At 29.5% G+C, this 17,393-nt stretch overlaps 1 protein-coding gene across 1 annotated transcript; it reads left to right on the top strand.

Moving 5' to 3' along the window:
• The first annotated feature begins 11,745 nt into the window (after positions 1–11,745).
• Positions 11,746–17,393, top strand: LOC101495322 (protein decapping 5-like). Its single transcript, XM_004496153.4, has 8 exons — positions 11,746–12,065; positions 13,862–13,962; positions 14,340–14,411; positions 14,492–15,424; positions 15,892–15,969; positions 16,344–16,544; positions 16,635–16,745; positions 16,826–17,393. Exons 1-8 carry the CDS (start codon positions 11,918–11,920, stop codon positions 16,976–16,978), a joined length of 1,797 nt encoding a protein of 598 aa, XP_004496210.1. The 5' UTR covers positions 11,746–11,917; the 3' UTR covers positions 16,979–17,393.

Here is a 17,393-nt window from a genome sequence, read left to right as displayed (position 1 = left end):
TCCCTACAATTTCTCTACTTGCCCTTGTCTATTGAGGATAAGCTACCTAGCAACCAGGTACTTAGGATAACAAAGATTTACAAAAGGCCAAAAATATATCACACACTATACTTATCTGTTAACTTAAATGCGCATTAATCTCTTTAAGTGCAATAGGAACCATCTTTATTTAGCCTCCTCAAACTTCACCTATAAATGTTGCATTTTTTTAGTTTTCCGTAAATTTCTTTTATTAGAGATAATTTTTTTTACTTAAATATAAATAATTTTCTCCATTAAATATTCTAGACATTATTAGCATAAACGTGTGGTGTGTAGGTTCGCAAACAACTTTTCTCAAACAACGTTCCCAATTAATACAATTTACATTTTTTTTCAATGTACAATAATTAGGCTTTGTTTTTTCAATTGACATGATCCAATGAATGTTGCGCTTATGAACACTCTTGTCTTGGAATGTGAGATGTACATTAATCTCCTGCATACTTTTAATTCTTTTTCTTTTCAAAATAGTCTAGTTACGGGAATTACATATATTAAGCGTAGAGAAATAAATAATTACAGACTCATAGTCCATATCTTAATAAATCAAATTTCTCTGTAGTCTTTTATCATATATATTATATTTAAAAGAATAATTTTTTAGCAAAAATATGACACTTAGTACTAGTTTATTATCTTTAAGTTCTATTCTATATATATATATATATATATATATATATATATAATGTATTTTAATTTAATTATTTGTTTCAAGTTCGTAATATCTATATTATCCAAACTTGTCTGTATTTTAGTTTCGATATGCTTTTTTTTCTATCATTTAGAATTAAACGGCAATGAATACTTCATCTATAATATGGTTATAATAAAAAATCAGCAGACACATTTCCATTATATCAACATTGATATATATTTTTTTTTATTCGATTGTACTTATAAAGTTGAGTTATCAGTGTTCATGCAATTAAAATCGGACGACCACAGTTCAAATTTGATAATTTAAATTATTATAAAATAAAAATAAAAGTTTTAAAATTATTTAATCTTAATCGAACAATCATCTATGTATGTTTGGAATGTGTGATTGAACCATTTGACAGGGGGAAATCAGAAGCCATATCTACACCTCAAATGTGTGAGGGGGATACCTCCATTTTTTCCAGTGGATATTAATTAGAAAAATACTAATATGTGTACTTGGAGTATTTATTAAGTATTAAAAAAAAGAAAATAAAATTTTAGAATTTGTGTATCTAATGTCTTGAAATATTAAAAAAATATTTTTTATATAAAACTTTATTTATTTATTTTTTAAATTTTTTAACAAGTTCTATGTAGATATTTGTTAGCATGACCCTGTTAATTATTTAAGTACTGGTACTTAAATGTTTCAGTTTATTGAATACATATAAATATTATTAATTGTACACAATTAATGTTGAATTTATTTTTAAATAATTTGTTGAGAAAATTCAATGATTCAAACTTTAATATTTTTAATTAAATCATCTTTTTTTTTTTTATTAACTAAATCAACCAAATTATCTCAAAATTTCTTTTATTCCAAATTCACCGATTGAAAATAACAAATTTCTTTAATCCCTTATTTTGTCTCATTTTCGACATTAGTCTACTTATTTTAAATCCAACGACGTTGATACCGCCATTTTTCAAATTTCAGCTTATATTTTCTTCATGGTAACGTATAATATGAACCTATAATAAGATTGGACCAATCTGAGCCATCGATTTAATATAAAAATAATGGGATCGTGGAGATGTAAATGGAATACCTGCTCTTGAGATCATGACTGTGGGAGAATAGAAAATTTGTACTATTAAATATTAGTTTGTTTCTTGTAATAGTTTTTGTTGAAAAGATTAATAGGCCAAGATTACACCAAAAATATAGAACATGAAGGCCCAAAATTGGACTGGGTTTTGTTTATATCACATTCATAGAAGACATCTTTATTAGGCCTGTGCATGTCACTTGTGGATTTCTTATTTTTTGAGTCAGTCAACTGTGTGTAAGCATTGGTTCATGTTTTAACCAAAAAAAAAAAAAAAATCATCTATTTTTAAATGAATGTGGTTTAAAAATCTTGTACACTTAATGAGAAATAAAATAATATTAGAAAAAAAAATTATTTTACAAAAATATATTTATTAATTATTTGTGTATGTTTTTTCTATGTAAAGTAAAATTAATAATTTAGAAGTAATGTACACAATAATAATTTAAGGGGATAATTAAAAAAACTTTGTCAGATATTTGAAATTAGGATTCTTGAGTCGTAGTTATTCTATTTAGGTTAAATTGTATTGTTGAATCTTCATATTTAGGATTTGCAAGTCGTAGTTGGTCTATCTAGGTTATAATGTATGGTTGGATCGTCGAAATTAAGAATCTTAAGTTGTAGTTACTCTAATTAGGTTAGATTAAACGGTTGGTTATTCGAAATTAAGTTTTCTAGGTTGTAGTTGGTTTAATAAGATAATTAATATGGTTGTATCTTTGAAATTATGATTCATAAGTCAAAGTTAAGTTATTTCAGTTAGATTGTAAGTTTGAATATTCGAAACTATGATTCATATTAGTATTAGTTAGACTATTTATGTTAGATTGAACATATGGATCATCGAAATTAAAATTTGTAAGTTAAGGTAAGTCTATTTAGGTTAGAATTGATAGTCAGATAATCGAAATTATAATTCTTAAGTCATAGTTGATCTAATTAGATTAGAATGTACGGATGGAATGTCAACATTAGAATTGTCAAGTCATATTTAATTTATTTAGGATAGAATTGATAGTTGGATCTTTGAAATTAGGTTTTGTAAGTTTTAATTACTCTATCTAGGTTAGAACGTACAGTTGATTCATCAAAATTAAGACCCTTAAGTTGAAGTTGGTCTAATTAGGATATATTGAAAAATTTATATACGAGTTGACCTAATTAGGATACATTGAAAATTTTATATACTAAGTTATATAAAATTTTATACTAATTTATCTTCAATCATATGAATAGAAAAATCACAACTATAAAGCTAACAAAACTCCCTTTTATTTTTTAAAGACTCCCTTCTATTTTCGAACTGGCAGTCACGTATAACCGATTAGATTATTTCTTCTATCTTAGCATATTCTTATTTTTTTTTATATATGGGAGAGATAGTTTGTCTAAAAATGAATCTATCAAATCTTGTAACAATGACAACTTGTTTCCTACATAGATGCATTTTCTAAAACAACTTTAAAGTTTAGAGTTTAATTACTTCAGTCGATTGTTTTATGAAGCTCATAGCTTGGTAGCATATAAATAATATATATTTGTAAGATTTATTCAGACACAACATTATTGTGTATATGAATCACATTCAGTTATTTAATTTGAAAGATTTATTCAAACACAATATTATATTATTGTGTGCAAAATATTATGTTATGTGTAATTCATTGTAAATAATTTGTTTGAACAACATCCACAATTTGAAGACTATCAAACTCAATTTGCAAAGCATGCAAATTCAATTCCAATAGCCATATGGTTGAACCTCACTCGAAGTAGGAATCAGAGTGAGTTACAGTTGTGTAGAACTAGAACAAAAAAATAAAAATAAAAATAAAAATAAAAAAGAAGTAACTTATCACATGGACTGCACCCCTCCTTGATTAAAGCCTCCATGTTTTGTCATTTTCCTCAATAGAGCTATAATCTCCACCAAATATGCAAGAAAACTAAAGTTCATCTCCTTTATTCCTTCTTTATCCATACACCCTCTGTTTCACATTAGTTACAGCTCAATGAATTATGCGTACTAGACAAGCCATAACCCAAATGGAAAATAACAAACACACTTTAGTAAGCAAAGATGAAACGTGACTTATTTTACATGAAAGAGGAATTTTTTGGAACTTGTTCTAGGCACCAAATGATGCTTTGAGACTGTGACTATTGGACAAAAACCATCAACAACAAAACACAAGGAGGCCATGTTCATCTATAAAATGAGCACATAACATACCAACCAAAATGTGGAGTCCAAATTGTAGCGAGGATTAGGGAATAACCTTCTTCCTCTACATACACCATATAATCCTTTATATTTTTTCGTTTTGCATTGCAACGAATACATCATTTTTCTTTGAAGCAAATGCATGGATTAAAGGTAATAATGCATGAACTATACTATTAAGTTTGCCTGTTTGGTGTATTTTCTTTCAGATTTCATAATTTGCTCAAACATTTTACTTTTTTTTTTTATGATGACATAATCATATTATTATTATCATGGGTTGCGTTTTGGTCCACAATGGCATGAGTGAGTTTTACACATGTGTTTTTGCTTTTAACAAATAAATTAAACACATATTAGAAAAAAAATAAAATAAATTTGAGCTCATAATTATTATTAACACAGAATACAAATTAAAAAAGAAAAAAAAATGATAATTGCGAAAACACACCCGTACTCAGCATTGAGTAAATTTGTTTTTGAATTAAATAGTACTGTTCTAATCAATTTAATTAATTAATTTTTGTAGTTAAATTTTAATTCGATATGTCATCTTAATTTTGAAGTTGTTGGAACACAGGTTTACAATTGCTTATTCTGAAACTCATTGTTATAAAAATTTAATCATACAATTAATTTTTTCTAAATGTTTCATTAGAACAGTATTTTTTTAAATCATTAACTTTGTAGGATACATTTTAACAGATGGAGATAAATCAATTTTATAGATTTAAGGTTGATAATCGGATTAATCACATATCTTAGGATGTACGGATTTAAGGTTGATTTATCGGATAATCGGATTTAAGGTTGATTTATCGGATAATCGGATTTAAGGTTGATTTATCGGATAATCGGATAAATCAATGTTATAGATTTAATTTTTCTAATTAATCACTTGTTAACTTGTCTTACGTTGTTAATCCCTTTCTAAAATACTTGTCTCCTTAACTCAATTTAGTTTCGAAAACCATTTTTCTTATTTAAGTTTCTATAACATTTTTCCTATTTTAAATAAACATAGATAACAACTATAGTATTTTGAGAAACCTTTAATTTGAGATCACGACAATCCATTAATTTTTTAGGTGACGACAATCCATTATTTTATTGAAAATCTTTATAAATAAATTACAAATTTTAGTAAGAATTTTTTTAGAAGAATCTTAAACCTAACTCATAAAAAGAAGGAAATATTCTTTTATTAGAAGCTGTGTTTGTCTTATATCTCTTTTCACTTATTCTTCATTCTCTCTCTTTTCAAAATGCCGAACACTTTTATGACATTTCTATGAATATTGGCGTTACTGATATAAACATCCTTAAGAATTGCTTTATAATTAAAACTATCAATCCAAATAACAAAAAAATAAACTATTCAATATTATACGGTTATATTAAAAATTAATTGCTACAATGTTCACTTTGTTTTCGCAGGAATATCATTGAACTGTACCCAAGAAACTTGACCTTACTCTAACTTTTCAGGGTTTAGGGTAGAAGGATACAACTTAAACTTACTATAATTTGATGAGGATAAGGGATAGAGTATTAATTCATTTTCTTTTTACTGAAAACGAAAAAAAATATTTGTCACATCTCATCTTGTAGATCAATTTAAAAATGTGAACTGAAAATTGGTGTTATTATCCGTCCAACACATTTTAACAATTTAAAAATTGAAACGAAGATGTTGCTATACTTACAACACATTTTCATGAAATCGTGTTTATCGGATGTATGGGAGGGTTGGGGAAGGAGTTGATGTTATGAAACAGAGAAAAGCGCAGGGTGAGGGTGAGGCTGAGGAGACTGAGCCGGAGGCAGCTGAAAAGACGGAGGAGGAAACTGGAAAGACGGAGGAGGAAGATGAAGAAATTGGAAAAGCTGAGGTTGTATTTGTATTGCAGTTAGAGGCTGTGTTTGTATTGCATATAAATAAAATATTTGTCACATTTTAAACCAATTTAAAAAATATGAATAGATAATTAGTGTTATTATCGGTCCAACACATTTTAACACATTCAAAATTCATAGATGTTGTATTTGTATTGTATATAAATAAAATATAAGATTTTGAGTTTAACAGATAATACTAGATCTCTTAAATCTTTGTATCAAATTTATCTTTTTTGTTAATGTTTAAAAACTTTGTAGTGCTAAATAAATTAGATGAATAAAAAAGTGAACGAGTGGACCTTTTAATTTTATTCTGATGACTATGTTATTTATATAAGGCTTTGATCACATTCATTTTAACAAACTAATTAACTAATACAAGTGGTTAACTAGTAAGTGATTACATACAATCAATGTTTTACTTTTACAAATAAATTATGTATATGCCATTTGATTTGTGATATTCCGTAGTCTTCAAATCATATCAGATACCTTCTCTTATTCCTCCATCTGCAACAATTCGAATTGTCTTTGTAGGTCTGCAACTTCAACTTCTTGACCTTAGTGACATAACACTTCTCAAGAATGTCTCATGCTCTTTTGCACTTCTTGCATCAAATATCTTGTCAAAGTTAGAAGTATCAAGACATTGATGAAGAATGAATGTAACCTTGCCATCTTTCTTCTTGTTTTCTCCAAATCTGGATGTTTGTTCCTATGCTGGATTTACAACCAGCTCATCAAAGCCATTTTCTACTATCTCCAATACTTCTTGGAATCCAAACAATGCTCGAATTTTCACCATTTCTCTATCTCAATCATTTCCATCAAAATATGGCATGTGGGATGGAAAAATTTCATTGTTTGCACTTGAATTCATATTCACTTCACTCGTGTTTGATCCTCACACTCCGCTCGTGGTTGCATTCTTTAATTTGGATCAATAAACCTTGTTTTGGATACCAATTGTTAGTGTTTAAAATTGTTGCAATTGAAAATAAATCAGAAAGATTAATCAAAGTGAATGAATGGACTTTTTAATTTTATTGCACCGACTATGCTATTTATACATGACTTTTATCACATTCATTTTAACTAACTTCTAACAAACTAACTAATCAAGTGATTAATTAGTTAATGATTACATACAAGCAATGTTTTACTTGAATTACAAACCTTTCTAATACCAAAAATATTCTTGATTTATTATGATTGCATAACATTCTTAGTTTCTAACAATTTTAAACAAATTATTCTCAACCGAAGATTTGTTTGGAAGAGGTGATATTTCTTCTATTTCTGGATTTAACTTTATTGAGATGTTATTTGAAATAGTATATAAGTTAATAGTGTTGTATTTTAGTTTTTCATTTTACATCACTATATTAAATTGAAAATAAACTTTTTTTTATTTAATTTCATGTTAGTCAATTCATCCGTTAATTTATCAAATATTTTGTGTTCAACGTACTAATTTATTCGCTTTCAATAATCTTAATATCTTATTTAATATTTGAGAACGACATTTACAAAAAAAAAATCAATAAGTTCTTTTTTGCTACGCTGATAACTTAATCACAAGGTAATTGCCATAATTTATTAAATTACCGTGGATAGAAGAATAATTGACATGATTTTTAATCTAAAGCAATAATATGTTTATATTTTTTAATAAAAAAAAAGTGTTTTGTATGGAGACATTAAAAGAAGAACACCAATTTTTTGGTTTGTTTACGGTTGTATATAAATTTTTTATTAAGAATTATATGAAAAAACAAAATAAGAATATGAGGTGATTTTTCAGGTTTATAAATGATTTTATTCTTTACAAATATTATTCATTTTAGTTTTAATCTTCGTAAATTCTTTAGCGTATTTTTTAATTTAAAAAGAATATTGATTTGATTAATTTTTAATGATGCAGTCTTTTGTTGACTTTTTTTTACAAGATCTTAATATTATTGGTTGTGAATTTTTTAATATTTAAAAAAAATCAGAATAGTTTAATAGACACATGATAAGATATATAGTACGATAAAAGAATAATAGAATAAGAATATATTTAATAGTTATCAAGTCATATGTTTGATGTAAACATGATAACAAATATGAAAAAAAAATAATTTATTTTATTTTATTTGAAATACATTAAATAACCACAAGATACGATTTATATTCTGATAAAATGAAAAAATTATCCATCTAATCTATTGTATTTTTTTCTTTCAAAATAACATTTCAATTTTTAAAATAATTTTTATAAATAAACAACAAAATGTCAGAAAATTTAAATAAACTATGAAATATTTTTATATAGTAGAAAAATCGTCTATGCTAAACTAAGTTAAATTGTTAAAATTTGCAATACATTGCACTAAATTAAAATTGTCGACCACATAAGTAACAATAAAATTTCATAAAAAATAATACATTGTGTTAAATGTTTTATCGATTCATACACAAAGTTAATCAAAAAATGTAAATTGTATTAAAGTTGGATAACTAAAGTAAGTTGAAAGGAAACGTCTTATTGAATAAAGGAAAAGGAGATTGGAGGAATTGAGAAATGAGAACAATCAGATTACTCTTGAGGATATATGGATGGATGAGCAATTCAATTTTCGAGCTGGGATCAATTTGATAAAATTAAGTTATAAGATAGTTGATACTTCAAAAGTTGATTGATAGTTGGTAATTGATAGCTTATAGTTGAAAATTTAATTAATTAAAATAAAAATGTTTAATAAATTTATCTTTTAATTATATAAAATAATATATAAAATGACATCATTATTTAATTTAAAATAATAAAAAATGTGACATTTTTATTTGATCGTTCTTAGTTAATGTTTCACTCTATTTTTTTAATCAATTGTCCTACTTTACTTTATTTTTGTGGTAGAAACAAAAAAAAAATACAATAAAGCTTTGAAATAAAAACTAGAACCATGTAATTTATTTACTTTTTTTTGTTAATTATTTATTTTATTTTTTATTATAATACTATCATAAATTTAAAAAGTTCTCTAAAAGTTTAAGAGACTCTATATTTATAAATAGTAATTATAAAAATAATGTAATTGATTTATAATTTGACATAAAAAAATAAATTTAAACAATGATAAATTATAAGCTACAAAAATAATAATAAATATAACAATGCATATCTTAATCAATTTCTCGTAAAATGAATATCATTAATTTTTTTTAGAATTATTTTGGCAAAGAATTAAAAAAATTATGTTTCGTTTATCGAAAAGAAAATATATATAAAATTGTAAACTAATGAGCGACAGAATAGTGACTAAGTGAAGTAATTATTTTGTATTGCGATGAAAATAATAAAAGAAATAAGATTCTAAATAAGAAGTTATAAACTACGAAAAATGATAAACCTTGGTTGAAATAGCGTATGTATTGGGAAAAAGGAGAAAAGAAAAGTCCGATCGAAACAAAAAAATTGCGTTAATTGCATAGATTCTTGTATACCTACAACATTTGTTGTATATATCATATCTATTTCACTATAAGATAAGAATTGAAAAAACATTCCTAATGAGAAGGAAGAAAATTGCTAAGAAGTGAACCATCGAATAATTAAGTAATGTATTAGATAGTAAGCATTAATTAAATATCGAATAATTAAGGGTTTGCAACTTCATCTTCTGCTTGTGGTTGGATCTAGAGATTATTTCATTTCCTTTGAATTTAGTTTCTATATTTATCGCATCATCAAAACCACAAGTACAGTTTTCTTGTATTAATGGAATTTTGAAGGAAGATAACAAGGATGGTGACTTTCTCTGCCAAGAAGAAGCTGAAAGAACAAAACCAACAAGGATTCCACGACGAACATCCAGCAAGATTCATCTCCTTGCTTCTTTTTGTATTTCACAAATATTCTAATTCCCAGATCTTTAATAATCCATTTATCAAAAATAAATTAATAGAGTTAGTTGTTAATTTAGATTGGCTAGGCAACATAAGTTATGCCAACTCTTCTCGCCCTCCCTTTCCCACCCTCCACTGTTTGGAAATTACCAATTGAGCCTCTGTGGAGGCGGTACTTTTCCCTAGGTACCGGTCTCGAATCCCACGGAAGGCAAAAACTCGGTCGTGAGGTAGCATCGCTGGTAACGAAAATGGCTGGCTCAATTGGTAGTGAGACTGTGTGGATGCAGTACTTATCTCTAGGTAATGGCCGATGTGTTACGGTATCCAATATTGATATTGTACCGTATTTAAATATTATAGTATGATACTAATATCTTTTACGGGAGAAAACTTTTAGTATCGTTTGGTTTAACCGATCCTAAACATTTTGGGGAGATAACTTCATATTCTCTCTAAATTTCTCTTCTCTTTCATTCATAGGAAAATATATTTTGGGTCATAAGTGGTTTTCAAATATACTAGGTTTTTATTTTATGATTTTGTCGTTTCAAATAAATATTGTTTGATTTCTCGTTTTGGTGTAGTGTTTGTTTGATTTAAATTGACAAATCAATTACTGGTTCAACTAATGACTAGGTTATCAACGTTGGATATTTGAGATATGTATATTCCTGTCAGGAATTTGTCACATTATTTATATATTTTATATTATTAACTTGGATATTGTGAATATGTTCACAAATTCACCATTTTTATTTTTAATGATGTTGAATATGTGTTTGTATCTATGTACTCTATCAATTTAAATGAATATATATATATATATATATATATATATATATATATATATATATTTTTTTTTTTTTTTTTTAAAAAAAAAAACATCTTTTACATATAATTGATAAAGTGTGTTTGAAACAAGTCTAAATATTGCATGAACTATCTTTGGTGGATGTTCATCCAAGACATGTTTACTCATCTTTATCAAATTATGAATTCCGATATTTTAAAATATATTATTAAATCTTAATTTTTAATTATATTTTAAATAACGGATTAGTAAAATTAAAAGCGAATAAACATTTTCCAACATCTTTATAGAGTTTTTATTGTAAAATTTTTGCATGGTCGAAATAAATTTTTTCCATCTGTAATATTTTTGTACGGTTCAAATAAATTTAAAAACGAACATATATAAAAAATGTGGCCCTGACTCTAAAACCATAATATTTTTCCCTCTTTGGCTTTAAAATTGTCTAAAAAAACATGTGAAACTTTTAAAATAAAACCGTTCAATTATAAATCATTGTTTTTTTGATATTTTTATTTATTTAAATTAGTCACTTTATCTATAATATGAATCACTTTAATTAAAACTTAATTTTAACAAAATCAATTTCATAAAATTTAAAATTGTTGACTTAAATCCACACTCAATACAAATTGTTTAAACACTTCGGTCATTCTCTTCAAAATTTGGAATTAAGTTATATAGTAGTGCAAATATTTACAAAAAATAAAACAAATAAAATTAATTTAAATTTATTATTTTTTAATATGTATTTAACTTTAAAATAATGTATGTAAACTTTAAATACACATACTTTTTGTTTGTATATTTTGTAAAACAGAGAATATCAATTAAAATAAAATGAAAAATTATATTGTAATGTATTATATTATTTATTTATGATCTATATAGTAATAGTGTTATTTTGTTGGTGAAATAATAATAATAATAATAATAATAATAATATCTTTTGATGGATTTATTTTATTATTCATTCATATATTTTTCTTATAAAAACATAATATATATTTTTAGACGAATTTATATAATAGTGTTTTTAAGGGTAGTAATAATAATAATAATAATAATAATAAATATTGTATGGATATTTGTTTGTTTTTATCCCTCACTCAGACAGTCAGACACTCACTAACTCATTTCTGAGTCTCTCTCTCTCTCTTTCTCTCTCTCCCTTTCTCGCACATCTCACCTAAGAAACAACCGGTTGAACCCTAACGTGTGTGTATGCGTTTTTGAAAAGTGAGACACACACAACACAGTGTATGGTTTTTTGATTCTTCGTAGGTTATGGCATCCGACACTGCTTCTCGTTCGAGTTCCGCGGCCGATTCCTACATTGGATGCTTGATTAGTTTAACATCAAAGAGTGAGATCAGATACGAGGGCGTTCTCTATAATATCAACACCGATGAGTCCAGTATTGGCCTCAGAAACGGTATTTCTTTCTTCTCTTTTTCTCAGATCTTTCATATCAACACTATCAAAACTTGTTCTTTCTTTTCTTTTTTTTTTCCATTGGAAGAAATTGATCTGAATTTGTTGTTGTTGTGGGCTTTCTGTTCAATTGCTGAAATGGGTCTGCTTGTGGAAGTCGTTTTGACTTTCAAATATCGATGATTGATATCTGCTTCTGATCAATTTGTTTCTCAATTGTGATTCTTTGAATTGTTGCATGCGAATGTTATTTTTACTGGGTAGTATTTAACTAGGGTTTTATTTGGTTGGGAGTTTGTTATTTGCTCTCTCTTTGAATTTTTTTAATTGTTTATATGTCTATTTGGAGGGGAGGGTGGTGGTGGAGATTTGTTCTTTGGATGAGGGAAGAAATTGCATTGAACTTTTGATTGTTTTGGGGGTTTCCTGATGAAGGGTTTCAGAAATTATTCAGTAGCACTGAGGTTTTATCTTCCTGCATGTGTTCTTCAATGCAAACCTGATTGTGAATTCTTAAAGCATGTTATCTGCAATCTTCAATGTGTGTTTAGGTGCTTTGGAAGCAAGCACTTTGATACTTCGTTTGGGTTTTAGGTTTTGAATTGCAATTCTTTCATTGTTGTGTGCCATTCTTACTGGTTGATGATTTCCGAGTGCGGCTCATTCCTTTATTATTGCGTGTCACTATTTTCCCTCTCCATTTAGAGGATGACCCTTGTTGTGACATTTATGTTTGCTGCTTGGTGGCCTAGCTATTACAGGTTCATTCATGGCAATAGTCTCTCTAACTCCGCTTGTGGGGGTAAGGACTGTTAGAATCTAACAGTGATCCCCTTGTTCCATTACCCACCCCATCTGAAATGACTTTTTGTCGTGTTCGCTTTTTCCAAAAGAATTGCAATAATCATCCAAAAGTTTTTTAACGAACGGTTATTTTTGATAGAAAGAAACATAACGATGTTATGGAAAGGATTTCATTATTTATTAAAGAACGGTAATGACAGACTGTTTTTCCTCCATGGATAATTAATCATTGGAGAAGAATAAGAATTATCATACTTATTTCTATAAAAATGTTGCATGCGAATATTCTAGAACACAAAAGGAAAGAGCTTTATTATATATATTTTCTAAAAGGGTGGCCCAGTGTACAAGTTTCTCGCAATTATGGGTTCCGGGAAGGGTACGATGTACACTACATTTTTCCTATTAGCAGAGAGACTGTATTTGTGATTAGAGCACGTGTCAACGAGGTTGTAAGTAGGGTTTCATAACTGATTAAAACTGACCTAAAGCTGAGAAATCTAATCACTCTGTTTGGTTTTCTTTGCATGAGTTTGGTGCCTTAAGTTTGGTTTTTAATTTCCATTTATCAATTCGATACCAAATGGATCCCATTTTTTGATGAACAGATCTATGCTTGTTTTTCTTCGTATGGAATTGTTCAGGTCAATTTATTGTTTCTGTCAGGGTTTCTAGGTAGTTTTTCTTAATTGGGTCGTAGAAACTGTGAAGTTTGTTTTTTCTCGAAGAAAAGGAGCTTTGTGTAAAGTCGATCAATTTGAACCAAATCTTATGAGACTGGTTCAGTTCTTTAATAAAAACTATTCTGATTTGTCTGATTCGCTGACATTTATTACGAATCTAAGCCAGTCCATATATGACGAACACCTTTACTTTTCGTAATTTATTATTTCCATAATTTTATGCTGCCATACAACTTGTTTCTATGTTTTTTTTCTTGTTGCAAGATGGCTTAGTGTAGTAATTATTTTTCTTTTTGTGGTTGTGGGACAGTGCGCTCTTTTGGAACTGAAGGAAGGAAAAAGGATGGTCCACAAATACCTCCTGGTGACAAAGTCTATGAGTATATACTGTTCCGTGGGACGGACATCAAGGTATCATATATGGAACTTACTCACATACCTTTTCCTAATTGCTACTGATTACTTTGGAAAGAATGACATTAATTTCTTTCTGATATTTGGTCATTAATGTATATTTTATGGCATTTATTTTTATCTTGATCCTGTTGTGTAGAGCGCTCCTAGTACTTGCTTGCAAATCATGTCTAATATCAGTAGATACTAGATATAGGAACAGGCAGAAGGAATCAGATCCGGATTTTCTTATGCCTTTTTAGTTTTTATACACGGATATTGTTAATAAATGACACCGGATGTATTAAATTTACCTCCTGAGGGATTTGAGTAGTTTGTGTGCCATTTCATTCGAATCAGATAAGCTGAAACATCTATTATAATTCTTTCTGCAGGATTTACAGGTGAAATCCTCTCCACCTGCCCCGCCTACTGCACCAATAAACACCGATCCAGCTATTATTCAGGTTAATGAGTGTCTATTTGAGTACATATTTTGCATCAAATTATATTAATTAATATCCTAATTTGTGGAATTTACTTGCAGTCTCAGTATCCTCGTTCAGCCCCGACATCTACGAGTATACCAGCTGTAAGTGGATCTTTGACTGATCTTAGTTCTCATACAAATCAGCTTGGACACCCAGGGTCAAATTTTCAAGGGCCTTTGTATCAACCTGGAGGAAATGTAGGGTCATGGGGAGCTTCTTCACCTGCTCCAAATGCAAATGGTGGTGGGCTTGCTATGCCAATGTATTGGCAAGGATATTACGGTGCCCCAAATGGACTTCCTCAGTTACATCAGCAATCTTTGCTTCGACCTCCGCCTGGCTTATCTATGCCTTCATCTATGCAGCAGCCAATGCAGTTTGCCAATTTCAGCCCCTCTTTACCAACTGGGCCTTCAAATTTTCCAGAATTCCCACCATCTTTCCTCCCTGTGGGTACTAGTTCACCTAATATAACATCTACTTCTGCACCTCCATCGAATCTTCCATCAATGTTACCTCCAGCACCTTCGGCTACACTAGCTCCTGAAACTTTCCAAGTATCAGTTCCAAACAAGGCACCAACTGTATCACTTCCTGCAGTCACACTAGCTACTAATTTACCATCGCTAGCTCCTTTTACCAATGCTGGTCCTGATGTAAATGCTGCAGTGCCATTGGTCAATAAATCTAATGCAATTTCAGGCTCAAGTTTGTCGTACCAAACACCCCAGCCGACTCCTGCAATTGTTGGCTCTTCAAATTCTATCCGCACAGAACCACCTGCCCCTTCTCTTGTAACCCCAGGTCAATTATTGCAGTCTGGACAAACCGTTGTATCTTCATCCCAGCCTTCACAAATACCACATAAGGATGTTGAAGTGGTTCAGGTGTCATCAGCACCACCTCCAGAACCATCTGTGCCCGTTGATGCTGAATCTCAGCCACCAATTCTTCCATTGCCAGTGACTTCACAACGGCCAAGTCACAGGGTATGATTCTTCTCTTACTCTCTTTATATTTTGGTTTTATATGTGCTTGTAGGTTTATAACTTTATATATAACTAGCCCAGTGGTGACTGAACTTTTGTCAATAGACTAGATTATTTCAGTGACTATTAGAATAACCTTATGACCCTGAGATTACCTACACGTACTTTTCTGAGTTTTATCCGCCCATTTACTATTTTTTCATTATTTTGGAGAGATTTTAAAGTAGGATTTGGCCTTGTGGGTCTATAGTTTAATTGGTAAACCTCCATATATTATGCCTGAATTATGATGATCGACAAACCATTGAGCTCCATCAACTTGTTTCTGTTCTTACATTTAGACAAGTTTAGCCATGTATACCCAATACCCATACATAAACTGGAATTATGTGTGTTTTTCATGACTTTTTTTTTCATGTCTTTTGACTTTGTACTCTTGACTTAACATTTGGTTGCACTTTCTCCAGCCCAGTGGAGCTCCTATCCAAACTCATCATGGCTATGGTTATAGGGGGCGCGGAAATGGAAGAGGAAGAGGACCTGGGGTAATGCTTTGTTTACTATTTGATTTAAGATGAAGCAGAAATTTTTTAGTTCCTTATAAGTATTGGAGCTGAGAACTTGTTAGAAGATTTTGTAATTTTCAAGTTAAAGTCAGGACTCGGTAGTATTTTTTTGGGGTATGGGTGTTATTTTAGCATTTCAGAATTTGCAAATCTCGAAAGAATGTAATTTGTTCCAAGTATTTCTTGTTTTGTGGTTTTTATCAGGTTAGCAGTTTAGGTTAGATAAAAATTAAAAAGAAAATGCAGGATGTATTTTCTGTAACTAATTTTGCATGATTTACATATAGATAATTTTAAGACTGTGATGTGACAATCCAGTTGAGGTCTTGAAAATCGAAATTAATGTTTTGCAGGGTTTTCGCCCATCTGAAAGATTCACTGAGGACTTTGACTTCATGGCAATGAATGAGAAGTTCAAAAAGGATGAAGTATGGGGTCACCTAGGTAAAAGCAACAAGTCTCATTCAAAAGAGAAAGACGGGGAAGAAAATGCCAGCGATGAAGATGGCGGTGAATATGAAGACAATCACGAAGTATCAAACTCAGAGACTAAGGTAATATTTTTACCGTCTTCTCTAACTCAATGCAGTCAGTTGTTGATGTACTTGTCACGAATACATGACTGTTTTTCATGGTTTCCACAGCCTGTTTATAACAAGGATGATTTCTTTGACTCACTCTCCTGCAACTCGCTCAATCACGATTCACAAAATGGAAGGCTTAGATATTCTGAACAAATCAAGATTGATACTGAGGTAATGTATTGTCACCGCCTTGGGTTGACCTCTGTTGGGTGGGGGATAATGTTTAATTTATTTCCTGTTTTATGGTGCAGACATTTGGTGATTTTACAAGGCATCGTGGTGGCTGGGGTGGCCGTGGTCCATGGCGCGGTGGTGGTGGACGTGCTCGAGGTGGTTATTATGGCAGGGGATATGGCTATGCCGGAAGAGGACGGGGGCGTGGCCCATTCGGCGGTCGTAATTAGATGGAGGCTGCAATGCTAAGTTGTGGTGGTAGGGAGGAAAGGAACAAAAGGCAAAGCCACCCACTTAAAGCGGCGTTTATTGAAGCTAAGCATAGCTTCAATATTGTGATTTCTGTTGTTCTATTTGGTCATAGAATAAGTAGCACAGTTTTTCTGGTCATGTTGACACCTTATTATTACCCTAAAGTACCTGGTTTGGTTTGGTAGAAAGATTTTTTTTCTCTACCATTTTCTTTATTTTTATTCATATATCTGGAAGGGACAAATACTAGGCAAGTTTCTTGCGGTATATTGTTTATGTATGTGCTTAATCAGCAAGTTTTTCTATTTCTGAGACAGTTCAGAATTGTTTTGCATTGTAAATGCAAATGACAAGTTTATTTAAGACTAAGTGGTTCATTATTTTGTTAAGTTA

This window comes from Cicer arietinum, chromosome 4 (assembly GCF_000331145.2).
Source record: "Cicer arietinum cultivar CDC Frontier isolate Library 1 chromosome 4, Cicar.CDCFrontier_v2.0, whole genome shotgun sequence".
In the NCBI taxonomy this organism is placed as follows: Eukaryota; Viridiplantae; Streptophyta; class Magnoliopsida; order Fabales; family Fabaceae; genus Cicer; species Cicer arietinum.
This window is presented reverse-complemented; position numbering and strand designations above follow the sequence as displayed.